The sequence below is a fragment of the Humulus lupulus genome, chromosome 5, assembly GCF_963169125.1.
Source record: "Humulus lupulus chromosome 5, drHumLupu1.1, whole genome shotgun sequence".
In the NCBI taxonomy this organism is placed as follows: domain Eukaryota; kingdom Viridiplantae; phylum Streptophyta; class Magnoliopsida; order Rosales; family Cannabaceae; genus Humulus; species Humulus lupulus.
In genome coordinates, this window is record NC_084797.1 from 38,926,920 (window position 1) to 38,942,623 (window position 15,704).

The 15,704-nt window shown below is 40.0% G+C and overlaps 1 protein-coding gene across 1 annotated transcript; it reads right to left on the reverse strand.

Moving 5' to 3' along the window:
- Positions 1 to 12,843: 12,843 nt before the first annotated feature.
- Positions 12,844 to 15,478, reverse strand: LOC133834768 (protein ROOT PRIMORDIUM DEFECTIVE 1). The gene has a single exon (XM_062264502.1). It carries the CDS (start codon positions 15,355 to 15,357, stop codon positions 14,059 to 14,061), a length of 1,299 nt encoding a protein of 432 aa, XP_062120486.1. The 5' UTR covers positions 15,358 to 15,478; the 3' UTR covers positions 12,844 to 14,058.
- Positions 15,479 to 15,704: the final 226 nt, after the last annotated feature.

The window sequence follows — 15,704 nt, forward strand, 5'->3', positions numbered from 1 at the left end:
TAAATGATATATTTCATTTAATACATAAAAATGTTCATGGGCCCATCAGAAACATTTACAAGTTATTTACAACTCAAAATGGTCATTACTATTTCAAATTTACAAACCCGCCGACCTAAGCGAAAAAAATAAGGTAAACCACCTAGTTCCTCTGAGAACTCCTTGGCCGTGGTGGTCAAGCGGCCGCATATGTACACAGTACCACCTAAGCTCTCCACTCAAGGCTAGGTGAGCTTTTCTTTCCCTTTCCTGCACCACATAGCACCCATGAGCCAAAGCCCAGCAAGAAAACACAATATATCATGAATATAGCATCAACAATGATCATAATCATCATTCAGGACTTTCAGTCCAAAACAGATGAGTGACAGTTGCAAAAGTCACAAAGGTGGGTTCCGTTCCCTCTAGCCATGTGATGATAGGGTCACCGGGGCTTTACAAATAAGTGAACCTTTCACTAGCGTAAACAGGATAGGTACACGATGACTAGTCACCAACATAACCTACATCATGACCATAGAGTCATAACCATGGGATTCCGCTCCCTAGCCATGTGACAAGCAGTCACCTAGGCCTTAGGCCCTGGCTCTGAGTAACTAGTCTTAGACTACTCAAGCGCTTATAAGTTTCATCGACCTTAGGGTCGGTCCAACATCAATGCTCCCAAAGTTATTCAACACTGATATTGATTAGATCTAATCTTTAATCGGCCCTGCGTTCAGGACGCTTATGTTGTTTCTGACTCACAGGTCAGTAATATGCGACTGGTGCCGTCCCTGACTAATCAGTGCCATACACAAGTAAGCAAGCTCTACTAAGCATTTAATATGCAATAAATGTCAACATTTATCAACCATCATGCCTCAACAACAATCATGCATGTCATATACACAGGGTACAGTTTTCTTACCTTTGATTCGAGCGAGAATGAATAAAAGAACGACCCTTGAGAACGATCTGACTTTTAGCTATTTAGCGGTCACCTAGTCATAACCAAATATGGGACACCATCAATAAAATGAACAACAAAGGTTCCCAAACCAAGATCTAGCCTCCGGGACATCAATCCCCACTAATCCGGGTAATAGGTACAATCCCGAGGCCTAAAACTAAGTTCCCGAGGTCAAAACACTCAAACGGGCTCAAAACCACCTAAGATTCGCGGCCCTAGCACCTTGAGTCACGGCCCCAAGCCACACCAGGAGAAAGGGCCGCGGCATCCCACACTCAGGGTCGCGGCGCCCAACAAGGCTAAAACCTCTCCAACTACTTCTTCAAGCTTGGGCCGCGGCGCCCAAGAACAGGGCCGCGGCCCCCCACCTAGAACTAGCCTAAAACTCGATTTCTCCCAACCTAAACCCTCCAAAAACACACCTAAACACTTCCAAATCCAAAAATCAAAGTTTCCAAACTTCCCAATGATCCAAACCATCAAATCCTGAGGTTTAAACGAACCAAAAACTCAACGATTCACAAAATCCAATTCAAAGCTTAGAAACTCTCAAAACTCAAAACTTAAAACTTAGGTTACCTTTGATTGGGTTGTTTCTCGTCAAATCCTTCGGTCAAGAAGCTTCTAATCTTTCCTAGGATCGCTATGCCTCGATCCTCGCTTGATTCCGAATCTTAAAACTCAAGATTTCTTCAAAAATGCCTCGAACGGTAAAATGAACTAACACGAAGAGAGAAAGTGTTTTTCTAATGTACGGTTCTATCTGACAAGCTACTTCAAGCTTAAGTAACCTCAAATAAAACCTAATGCTTGGGGTCCCGAAAACACCCTCTGGGACATTATAGTCAAAACTTCCAGAATTTCCTCCTGGTCTCAATAACTCTCAATTTATCATCAAATAACATTCCCATTACTCAATATCCCAATAAATGACCCCGTTATGACAAAACCGCTAATTTTCAATATAAAACCATCTCATGCCGAATAGTTCGAATATATCTCCATAATAATGGGATCTCATCCATAACTCACAATATGCACCCAAAATACACAAATATGCCCTCAATAGACTAAATTACCAAAACATCCTAATAATCAAATGTGGACCCACATGCATGCATATAACATCATATTATAATATAATTCACATAAACATGCATATAATCAGTTAATGGCATAATTAAACAGTTATGGTCCTCCCGGCCTACTAATCCAGCCATTAAACCGCATTAGGGATTTCAGGGCATTATAGACTAGCCTCGCCACAAACTCAAGAACGGGCCACGGAGGTACAAGAGGAAGTTAGAACAATATTTGGAGGCCCGAATTCGGTGGAGATTCAAGAAAAGGAAAAGATCGATACACCTGAAAAACCCGACAAAGCCCACCTCCTTGCACGATGAGCTTAGAACAGCAACCCCCAAAGAGCTTTAAAGGGGAAAACGATTCGATAACTTTCACAGAGGAAGATTCCTGAGGCGTGCACTTCCTCACATCAATGTTCTAGTGTTGACCATCCAGCTAGCCAATATGAGAATACATCGGTTCCTCGTGGAAAATAGTATTTTGGTAGATATCTTATATCACCCAAACTTAGAGAAGATGCACCTGGGCATCAGAAATCTGAAACCATGCAGCACCTTTGTATATGGATTCACTGGGGACTCGGTACAACCTTTGGCAATGATCAAGTTAGCCCTCACCATGGGAGAGCAACCCAGGCAAACCAGTGTTATGTCAAATTTCATCGTAGTTGATTGTGCCTCAACTTTCAATGCGGTATTATGGAACCTTCCCTGAGAGAATCAAAAGCAGTGACCTCCATTTATTACATGTCCATTAAGTTCCCCACACTGGGAGGAGTTGCAAGCTTGAAAGGAGAGCAAAGAAAAGCCAGAGAGTGTTACAACACCTCCCTTAGGACAGTTGCCAAACCATGGGAACCCACGGCAATGGTGATACATGGGGATCCAAATGCACAAGAATTAGACTCCCAAGTCACCGAGGATATTAAAACTCAAACCTATGAGATAAATAGATGGGCTACACCTAGAAAACCAGAAGTTAGAGGAAACAGTGCAAAAAACTACTACAAGTACTCAACTGCAAGGCGCAAGCAAAGTCTGACATACCTTTCACCATGTACGCAAGAGAAAAACAGGGAAGGAAGGAAATAACCTTCCATGTTGGTGGTAAAAGAACCCAACTTTCAAGGAGCAGTTCCCCATGTCTAGAGCACCATGGAGGTTCCATGCCAAAGACGTGGCCAAGAAATTGGGAGCAAACACATGGTCTGAACACCTCTGCCTCCAAGAAGACACCGATGGATGAGGGAGACATGTCCCAAAAAATAGAAGATGGAGTAAAGGGGGAGAAGGCTCTCACAACTTCTTTCATGAAGAAGAATAAAACACAGGCTCTGTCCACCAAAAACCTTTTGAGCTCGTTAAATAAGAGGAGGAAGGAGCTAGACACAACAATGAAGGATCTTAGAAGCAAGATAGTGATTGTGCAAAGAGGAAGGCTAGGAGCCAATGAGTTCGATGAAGAATCTCCACTTTTGAAGGATATACAAGCAGAACCTCTCCCATCCCACTTCAAAGAACCATGCATGACGCCTTATGAAGGGGAATTCCTTCAACAGAACCGCACCTTCCATGACTACACGACACCCACTGTGAGCCTTGTTTATGTAAAGCAAGGTGAAAATGAAAGTCTGAGAAAGTGCATTCAAAGCTTCAATGCAAAGGTAGCCAAAGTGGGAAAGTTGTCTAAGAACGTGCTAAAAATGTATATCACCGTAGGGGTACATCTAAAGAGTAGAATGTGGGGGAGTATCTTAAGAGAGAAATGAAGGACATAGGCAACTTCTATGAAAGGGCTCTAAAGTACATCTGAATGGAAGATGGCCATTACCACCTGAGGATAGGTAGATCGAAGCTTTGCTTTAATCCATCCCCGATAAACACCCACAAACACTTTGGAAACTAGAGAATGTTATAACATTCTGCTACAAATATTCAACAAGCCTGAAAGCTAGTGATGTCAATGGTTGTGAGGGAGAAGAGACCTACAATGTAACGTAAGTAATTCCCAACAACACACACACTTGGGAGGGAATACATGGTAAGGTTTCAATGTTTGGTACGATGAATCAAAGAGGTTACCTTAGTTAACATGATAACATAGTAATAAGTCCTCCCTGCCTATGTAGTTATGAATCAAAGAGGTCACCCAATTGCCCTCGTGATGTAGCAGATGCATACCCTTGTATTCTGCCCATCATCAATGAAATATGTTTCTTATTTGAGTATTACATTCCTCATTTATGCAAGCACGTATCTAACTCGTGTGCACCCATTGCCAATTGGAATTGTCAAAGTGCATACAAGAGCAAAGTGTCCGACGAAATAAATTTTGCCAACCACTTAGGGCAAGATACATAGAAAAAGAAAAAAAAACCTTGCAATGAATTTCTTGAATCCATAAGGATTAGCTACCCTTATTAATATGAAGGGAGTCAAAAGGTTCCACAAGGATGACCTCTTGATAAAGGCTACTGCCTCCACGGGTGTAGGGTCTCAAGAAGGACGTCCACTGTAAGCCTAGAGCGGCCACCAAGTCGTCTAACCAAAAAAGGTCTTAAGAAAGATAGGCTCAAGAAGGACTTCCACTAATAAGCCTGGAGCGGCCACCAAGTTGTCTAGCCAAAAATGGTCTTAAGAAAGATGCTTGTAAAAATAGTATGATGCCCAATAACAAGAAGGACATTTCTCAAACAAAACTAAAGCGCACACAAAAAATCATAAAAGGATGGAAAAAACCCAAAGGGCTAACATGTCCTTACAAAAGAAAATATATTCAAGGTGCACCAAAAAGACTATCGTCATCATGTCAAAGAAGACATAAAGAATTTCTCATAAAAGAAGGGCATGAGAAAGTCTCATGCATACAATGTCAAAAGAGGATAACAAAGGCTCGGGAGGCCAATACATCCTCACAACCACTATACAAATAAAAAGGAGTGGACAAAGCCCAAAGGGCTAACACACCCTTAATAAAGACAATCAGCCACACAAAAGTTGTCACCAAAATAAGAGAAATAGTGTAAGTTCTTTACAAAAGAAGAACTTATATGGAAGTTCTCACAAAAAAAGAAAAAAAAAAGTGACTCACAAAAGTTCTCACAAAAAAAGGGACTCACAAAAGTCCTCACAAAAAAAATGACTTACAAAAGTTCCTCGCTAAACATAAAAGGCATGGAGAAACCTCTCAGACAAAACAAAATGAACGAAAATACATCCAAATTGAAAGACTAAATAAAAGCATGAGGCATTGAAACATGCAGAAACAATCAGTCCACTCTCTAGTCGCCTCGCCTAGGAGGGGACGGCTTCCTGTTGACAACCCATACAGCAACAAGTTGGACCGCGTCTTCTCCAAAGTGAAAGAAATCAATGTTGGAGTTGATGTTCCACACTGTAAAATGAACATTCTCTGTGGCCTCATCCTCAATCTTCATCTGAGTGTCTTTCAGCGAGCCAAGCTTTGCCTCCAATGTAGCAATTGTGGCCTTCAAGGAACCAACTTCCTCACTATGAGCTTGAGAACTAACTTCTATGGAATCTAGCTTGGAAATAAGAAGCTATTTCTCCTCAATGGTAGCAGAGAGCTTGACCTCAACAACGTTTTTCTCACGAACTACCCCAGCATGCTCACCCTCGCGGTCTTGAACCTGCAGTTCAAGCATATCCATATTTATTTTAGCCTGAATGAGGTCACTCCTCGAAGCCTTAAGCTCCAACCTCAGGCGAGACAGTTCAATTTTAGAAGATGCTAAACGTTAAGCAGCGATGAAACTCTTAACACAAAAAAAAGGAAGACACAAGTAGTGGTGAAAAAGGGTTAGCACAAATGAAAAAGAAGTAACCAAACACGCAAAGCTCCAACCTCAGGCGAGAGAGTTCAATTTTACATACCCTGTCATTGTCTTACTACCTTGTACCCAATTCATAAACGCATTGGTCTTTATGATTCGAACATCGTCACAGCAATACCTCTCATTAAACAAGTGTCTTAATTCCTCCCAACCCAACATAACATCATTCTGGGTCTGGGATACAACTTCTCACCACGTTCAGGCATCCTCCTGCAGCATGTATGTGGCATAAGCCATTCAATCATTGCCTACCGCTCCTATATAGTCAATGATGGAGCTAATCATGCCCATCCACTGTTCAACTCTGAACATATCCAAGCTCCCTTCAAAAACTGGAGGGCAATGCTTCTGGAATCTTTCATACAACAGTTCCCATCTATTTCCACCCTCAGGCTGAACCGAAACTGGTGCCATTGTCGTCAAAACATACGGATCAACATTCTCTATCAGAACTCGTTGTATCAACCACCTAATCTCTTCCTCTTGCTTTTGTAATCTTGCTTGCATGCCAGCAAATATCTGTTGTCGATCCTAGGGGGGCAGATGGAGGATTCATGCCTCGACTTTCATCCGCAACGCCGTTATTAACAATGCCTGGTCTAGTTGACTGCCTGTGTAACACCCTACGTCACTATGGATGCTTCCTGGAATGACAACTGGCCCTACAAACCAACACGAGTCTTTTCATCATGCTTTGTCCTTACTCGCACTCTTACTGGGAAAACTTCATAGGAGGTCACCCATCTTGAGATTACTCCAAGTCAAGCACGCTTAACTTTGGAGTTCTCAAGTGATGGGCTACCGAAAAGAAGATGCATCTTGTTGGCATAGGTAGTACCCATCAATCAATTTAAGCAATCTTCAATTGTGTAGTCCCATAACTACACAGTCTTGAAATCATCACACTTGACCTTCCCCAGGCGGTGTGGGATTGCATAGCTTTTACCCGATCTTTCCCCTTACGGATGATTCTAACTGTCACAATCACCCCCACTTACGGGTCCGACGTCCTCATCGGCCACACTTCTGGCTGGGTTAAGGATTTGATACCGGGTCAAGGCTCTGATACCATTTGTAATGCCCCATGTCACTATGGTTGCTTCCTGGAATGACGACTGGCCCTACAAACCAACACAAGTCTTTCCAGCGTGCTTTGTCCTCACTCGCAGGCTTCCTAGGAAAACTTCCTAGGAGGTCACCCATCTTGAGATTACTCCAAGTCAAGCACGCTTAACTTTGGAGTTCTCAAGTGATGGGCTACCGAAAATAAGATGCATCTTGTTGGCATAGGTAGTACCCATCAATCCATTTAAGCCATCTTCAATTGTGTAGTCCCATACCTACACAGTCTTAGAATCATCACACTTGACCTTCCCCAGGCGGTGTTGGATTGCACAGCTTTTAACCGGTCTTTCCCCTTACGGATCACGGGATTCTGATTGTCACAGCCTGGGATACATAGCTTCTGGATCTATATGCATGAAATAAATTAACCTATCAGATATGATGATCATATCCGAAATTACTCCCCGAAAAAGGCCAAGCAACACAATAGCCACATACAATAAGCATACCAAGACACAAATATGATATAAGACATCTACTCTATGAGAACCAACAAAGTGAACCACGAGAATGATAGAAGTCATCGACTCTGTGAGAACCAACAAAGGACTAAGTCCTCACCTATGACCCGAGTAAGAAAGGCGTTACCCCAAAGGCACAAGACGGGAAGTTGATAAAGAACCAGATACTATGAGGCTTCCAACAAACCGAGGTAGCATAATTGAACATCTGCTCACAAAAACCAATCCCACACAAGGACCTAGGGGTGCCTTAAAATGGAATCCCAAAAGGCCAAACATAGATGTCCAGCCAGCCTATACAAGGTGCATATGGGCCCCCTTAACAGGCCACTGAAAGATGGCATAAGAACATGATGTCGGCCTATACGAAACACCTCTGGAACTTCTCAAATAGGTTGGACGAGGAAAAGATACCTCGCAAGAACTCATTAAACATAAAGGGTAGGCACGAATCCTATGAAAAGGAGCTCCTCGAGCACCTTGTCCCAATATCTAGAGTTCTCGGACCACTATGGGGAATATTCAAAAAGGAGTCACAGCGCCTTGAATAGGTCCCCCCGAGAACCTAGAAGGCGAATCTCCAAAAATCCCCAAAAGGAACTCCTCGGAAGTGCCTTATGAAGAAGACAAAGGATTCATTGCTACAATCAAAAGTGTGTGACCACAATCAGTCTCCAAGCAAGAAAATCACCCCCAACCGAACAAACCAAGTTCTACAAAATGCAGTCAAGTCTTGTAGAACTGCGGGGCAGTTTTTATACCCAAAAAATGTCAGGATGAAGAAAGGGCCTCCATTTTGGGTCTTATCAAGCACTATATGGCTAATCACTAAAAACACAACAAACTCACCCTCACTCCCATCTCACAAGAATTACATTGTAATGCCCTGAATTCTCCAATGTGGTTTAATGGCGGGATTAGTAGGCCGGGAGGGCCATACTTGCTTAATTATTCCATTAACTGATATTATGCATGTATATGTGAATTATATTATAATATGATGTTAAATGCATGCATGTGAGTCCACATTTTAATTACAGGGGTGTGATGGTAATTTGGTCCATTGAGGGTATAATTGTATATTTGTATGCATGTCGGTGATATGTGTTGAGACCACATTATGATGTGGGTTTGTTCGAGCTATTCAGCATGAGACGATCTTGGATTATTGATTAGCGGTTTAGTCACAACAGGTTTAAGTTCGGGGCTCGGGGTGGGTCTTGGGGTGATTTTAATGATTAGAGCGTTACCAGGAGTTAAAGGGTAATGGGATGTGAATTATTGGTGTTCGAGATTATTGAGAATAGAGGGAATTGGAGAGCGTTAATTATGATTAACGAGATAGGTGGAAAATACCAATTTTGCCCTTGGGAGCCTTTAGAAACTTTAAATTGACCTAGGGGTATTTTTGTCATTTCACCCCTAGGATAGATATAACCATTGTTGGCTGAAAGAAGAGAGAAAAACAGAGCAAGTTTCGAAGTTTCTCCCGTACCTTCTTTTCTTCATCCTTCTTTGTGATTTTTGAACCATTCTTGAGGATTCAAGCTTGGGAAGCAAGCCTTGGGAGTTTGGGAGAGTGTTCCACCCTTGAAGAGCATCATAAGCTGAGCTTTGGGTAAGTTTCTAACCATAGAATTTCCTGGTTTGCCCTGTTGTAGTTCTATTTTGCAGCTGTGAGTTCTAGGTTGAGAACTTGGTTTTGTTGGGAGTTTTGGCTAAGGTTCCTATGGTTGGGATGTTTGGGATATGTTGAGATGGTTTTTGGGTTCATTTGACATCAAGAATGGGAATTGGAAGTGTGGGAAACACGTTGGAATCGAAGGAGATAAAGAAGGTCGGTTCAGGGGAGTTCTGGTCTGGAGGTAGCGCTATAGCGCCCACCCTAGGGCGCTACAGCGCTACTCAGGAGGCAAATGGGCATGTTGGGGGTTCTGAGAATAGCGCTGGGGCGCTAGGGGTCAGCGCTGTAGCGCTACCCTGTTCCTTCAAAGTCCTGTTTTGGGTGTTTTTAAGGGTTTTTGACTTGGGGTTTCAATCCTTAAGGCCCGGGATCGAATCTGCTCACCGTGTGGGCATGTTTCGAGGTCCCGAGACTGGTGCTTAGGTTAAGACCCTATCCATGTTGATTCTCATTAATGGAAGTTATAATTGGTTGTGATTAGGTAACCGCTAAGGAACCAAAAGATCGATCGTTCTCAGGGGTCGTCCTTATTATATTTCTCGCTCGAACCTGAGGTAAGGAAACTACACCCAGTGTATATATGACATGCATGATTGTTATTGAGGCATGTTGGTTGATGAATGTGGACATGGATTGCATATTAAATGCTAGTGAATGTTGATTACTTGTATATGGCACTGACTAGTCAGGGACACTGACCTAAGAGTCAGAAACGGCATAAGCGTCCTGAACGCAGGGCCGGATGAAGATTAAATCTAATCGATATCAATGTTGAATGGCTCTAAGGCATTAACACTGGACCGACCCTAAGGTCGATGAACTTATAGCGCTTGGCTAGTCTAAGACTAGTTACTAAGAGCCAGGGCATAAGGCCTAGGTGACTGCTTGTCACATGGCTAGGGAAAGATGTTCCAAGGTTATGACTCTATGGTCATGTGGAAGGTTATGTTGGTGACCAGTCACCATGCACCTATCCTGGTTAAGCTAATGAAAGGTTCACTTACCTGTTAAGCCCCGGTGACCCTATCGTCACAAGGCTAAAGGGAACTGTCCCCATCTTAGTGACTTTAGCAATTGTCACCTATTTGTTTTGGACTGAGTGTCTTGAATGATTATTATGATCATTGTTGATATTATATCATGCTATATTGTGTTTTCTTGTTGAGCCTTGGCTCATGGGTGCTATGTGGTGCAGGTAAAGGGAAAGAAAAGCTCACCCAGCCTTGAGTGGAGAGCTTAAGTGGTGGTGTGTACATATGCGGCCGCTTGACCACCACATCCAAGGAGTTCTCAGAGGAGCTAGGGGGCTTACCCTATTTTTGCCGCTTAGGCCAGCGGGGTCGTATATTTTGAAACAGTAGTGGCCATTTTGTATAATGAACAACTTGTAAATGTTTTAACAGGCTCATGAGCAGTTTATATACTTAATAAAATATATCATCTTCTCTTTATTGTTTTCACCTTAACCTGTTAATAATACTTAGAACACGTTTTTAACCAAAGGACTCGGGTAACGAGTCAAATTTCCGTTTCACCGATCACCGTAACTGTTCTGGGGTAACCAAGGCGTTACATACATGGATCATGAAGTAGTCACGTAAGTCCTCGCTCTCTCTGATAAAACAAAAAAAGCATTGTCCTAAAAGCTTAAGAGCGAGAGGTTGTTGCAAAAAGATGGCCCACAAGAAGGGCTCCCAGCGAGAAGCCCAATCGTTAAAAGGTTTTCCTCGTCACTAAAATAGTCCAATAGCAGAATAGTCCCAAGAAGAGGATGATGTTCCCCACTAGAAAAAGTGAATGGTAAAGTCCCCGAAATCCTGCTGACACTCCTCTTCCTCAAGAGTATGCTTCTGACACATCTTTCTGTGGCACACTGCCACAAAGCCTTTAATACATCTTAAAAACTAGTGGACCAAATATACTTCTTTTTGTTTTATTTATTGTACATTGTAATGACCTTGAATATAATTTTACCCATCACAATTCTATAAATTGAAGTGGAGACGAGAAGGAAATGGAGTCGAAAGTAGAGTTTAAGCAGAAAGGGTGGATAATAATATTTTCATTCTCTCCTTCTTTCACTTGAAAAATAACTTCCTCAAAGTTTGCCTCATTTGTTTTCTTCATCTACCATCTTTCCATTATATTTATAGCTAGAGAAACTCGAGCATTAACAATACTCATTTGGTACCTTGTGTTTTAATGAAATACAACTTTGGTATCTTTGTTCTCGATAATGATTAGCAAGTACCATATAATTTAAAATCATTCATACTTCGTTACCCTATGTTATTGATGATGGCTATTAGGTACCCTGTAGTTTAAAAATCAATTTAAAACTGTACATTTTTATTCATGGACATATACATATTTGGTACTTTGTAATTTGTGATAAAATTTGAGTCCGGAGTACCAAAGTATGTATAATTTTAAATTACAAAGTACCTAATGAACATTATTGAAAACAGAAAGTATCAACATTCTATTTCGTTAAAACATAGTACCAAATAAGTATATTCCACTATTATGTTGTTGAAATTATACTTTTATATACAATATGAAGTACTTTGTATAATTTGGTATTTTGAGTAGTTGGTTTATTTTACTATTTCCATTCTTTATATGAGTATATTACATTCTAAGATTTCTCTTTTAACATATATTATTTTTATTATGAGTTTTTATATGTTTGCCCTATGAACTATACGTGAATTAACAAACTGGTTCCTACACTATTAAATGTAGCAATCAAATCTCTAAACTCATTAAACAACAATTAAGTCCCACGATGACTTTTTTTAACTAACTTTTTATGGAAAAAAACTGCATAGCATTACCAAAGTGGTAAAAATATAAAATATATTTCCCAAATAAATTAACATCATAATCTTTCTCTCTTCTCTATTTCTCTCTCTAAAAAAACAAACAATTGAAAATTAAAATTTATGCATATCAAACTATAGCATCATAATCAAAATGATGAATTCAAGATATCCATTTTTTCACTTTGGCAATATCATGCAAAAAAATTCATCAAAAATTATTTAAAAAATCACATATCAGGGGCTTAATTGCTACCACTTAATAAGTTTAAGGACTTAATTGCAACATCTAAGAGTTCATAGACTAATTAGCTAAATTACGAATAATTTAAGGGGCTATCATGCTAAAACCCTTTTATTTTTATGAAAGTGCACAAATATTTATTGACTTTATGGACATGTTTAATTGTTTTATGAGATAGTTGAAGAAAAATTCATCACTTTACTTTTTTACTACAACTTAGAGGAAGAATGAAGAATCTACCTCTCACTCCTCACATCCTTATCCCATGTAATATAACAATTTGTTTTTTAAAATAACTACAAAGCTAATGTATTGACGATCAGATTCCATATATTGATAGTAAAATGTTCAAATTTGCAGCTTATTCATAACCAACAAAACAATGTGACTAATTATTTTCAACTCTTACATCTTGAAAGACACTAAATAGTATACATATTAACCTAAATGTAAATATTTCTAATTTTTAAAAATTTCACACTTCAAATCACATGAAGAAATAGACATGTAGGGTTTTGGAAGTGCTAATAATTCGTGTATTGATCTATTATAAATGTAAACATTGTCCACTCGTGTCGTCTCAATAGTATTAAAAAAAATCACAACTCAGTGGTCATCATCAAAAGTCAAATAAAGTCTTCTTTTGACAACATTGTTTACCAATACAATTATTGGATCAAGTGTACAAGCTCCGTTATATGTCAAGGATGTAAACAATAAAAGTTAATTATCATCTACCAGGTCACAGGGAGCCTCCTAATTTATAGATATCATAGACTTTCAAATAGAGTACAAGTGAAATGTCTATTAGAAGTTACAAGAGCACCACAAAACCCAATAAAGTACCATTTAGGTCCGTGTCATAAGCAATATAACTATTCCCTGTGGTTAATTGAAAATGAGAGAATAGTTACATCAAACCCAAAGTAACATAAAGCTACCACCAAGACCAATCCTCAAGCCATCCAAACAATGGCTGCAACGTTAAGAAAAGGAAAATTTTGACATATCAATACTTACACCGAGTTTTCATAAGAAACAACACTCAGGGAGCATGTTGAGAAACCAACAAGTGAAGTTGACGGAATGCACCGGGACCCTATCAAAATCAGGAAGTTTCTTCTTGCTCTTATCAAAATCATCCTGGTTAGTTGCTGGAATCTGCAGTCTTATGATTTCTGTCTTGCTTTCTACATGTTGGCACTAAATATTTATTAACTGGGGAGTTTTACTTTTATTTTTTGGTTAGGACCATGTGCTCTAGGATGATACGAGATTTTCTAAACAATTGCTCTTCATATAAGCTATCTTCTACCATTTGGCAACCCAGATCACATTTCCAAATGATCACAGCTCTTCAAATTCAGAAAATAATTACAAATATTAAGATCCACAACATTATCCAAAAGAGGCATATATTTATATAGATATTATCATTTAAGTCACCAAGTTGAAACCACATATTTAGCATCCACATATCCGTCAACCTCATCATCTTCATCAGTAAAACAGAATCGAAATCATCAACCAAATGTGAATTCATTTCATTCTTTCTATCCACCTACAAAATCTCAAATCAAATCATAATTGTTTCAAGTCACTCAGTTGATCCCACATGCTTTGCATCCGCAAATTACTCAGCCTCATTTATGTTTTTTACTATAATCCGAGCCAAAATTAACTCAATCTTTCGTTCCCCGCAACGAACAACATACTTCCCACTTCTAAAATTCACAAACTTAGCTTCAGTTAAATCCACATGCTCCAAATCCACAAATTCATTGGCCTTGTGATCATCATAACCAAAGTCACTACCCAAACCCAAATCCCTCTATGGCTCCCTACAATGCACATTATTCTCCCCGCCTTCAAAATCTGTTCCACCATCATCCACGTAGTCTCTTCCAAAGCCTCTCACCTCATGATCATTCTCCCTTCCTCTCCGGAAGTTAACCAATTCCCTATCGACTTTTGCATTCCTAGGGCTCAACAAAACCAATTCAGCCAACTTTCTCCTCGCCAAATACAAATTATTTGGCTCTATCAATTCCCCCTTCTTGTAGGCCTCCCTAAGAAAAACCGTATGAATCTTCCCATAATTCCCTCGAGTCGAAATGTAAAATATACCCTGATGTTGAAGAAGAAATTCTTTCAACTTCTTAGGCAAACTCATTGCCATCCTAAAATGAGCAATCCTCTCTAATGTAATCTTCTTCTCAACAGTCAAAGTCAACAGTTCATGAATTGTGGCAACTGCCCTCTTCTCCATTCGCTTCTGAGCCTCAATTGACCTCAAATCATAACCAGAAATATCCTCATACGGTGACCAATAAGGAACCCTCTGCCATTTCCACACAGCAATCCTATAATACTTGCCAATCTTAAAACCAGGTGGAAAATTCACAATAAATGAAAACCTTATATCCTCAGCATTAGCTCCTTTATCTCTATACTCCTTCTCCCTAAGTTTCTCTATATCACATACCATCAAACTCGAGTCTTTTTCAACACACTCAATATACTTATTCCTAGTTTCTTCAGCATCGATTAATCGAAAATACTGGGGGTACTTGAGAATTACCGAGTACTCGAAATCGTCGGGCAACCCGAATTCCACCCGCGCAATGCGGATGTGCTCGAGCCGAAGGCGGGCGGCGTTGGACATCATCAAAAGCTTTCGGAGTCGGGTCACGGCTTCAGGGATTTGGGCATGAAGGGCATGCTTTTCCAGCTCAATCTGGAGATGGGCTTTGCGGGTTAAGCGACAATATAGAACTCGTTGAACAGGGTGTTCGTAAATCTCGAAAACGTGGGGGAATTTGAGTAGGAAAGCACCAACTTCGTCTTGTTTGAAGCCGAGGTGACGAGCGAGGATGTCGAGGCGTGAGACTGGAAGAGTTTGATTGGGTTGGGCGAGAATGAGGGCCTGAGACTTGAGGACCTTCCGGGTCTTCTTCTCCACTTCCATGTAGTTATCGAAGCCATGGTCTCGGACCCTCTGCAACTTTTTGGGTATGGAGGTAGACTGCGACATGGGTCTGTAGATGATCAATTGGATGGGTTTAATTATGAAGCTTTCGCACTTTTTGGCTCTGAAAAATTTGGTCGAGTAAGCGAAGAACATTTTCATCTTGGTGTTCTAACATTCAGGTCAGGTTTTAGGCTTTAGGGGTTTTTGGCGCAGAATTTCAACTTTTTTAACCAAGGTTGAGGAGGATGTAAGTAAGGGGAAGACACGTCCAATGTAAATATGGAAATTTGAGTTTCTATGAATAATAAGGGCTTCTAATTAAAGAAAAAAGTCATCATATTAGCACTCAACTATATATTTTATTAAAAATTAATATAAATATTATTTTTTCTCAATTTATGTTCATATTTTTCTTTTTTTTTCTTCTAAAAAATATATATAAATAATATATATATATTAAACATTTAAAAGAAAAAATTAAAACAAAAAAATATATATAAAAACTT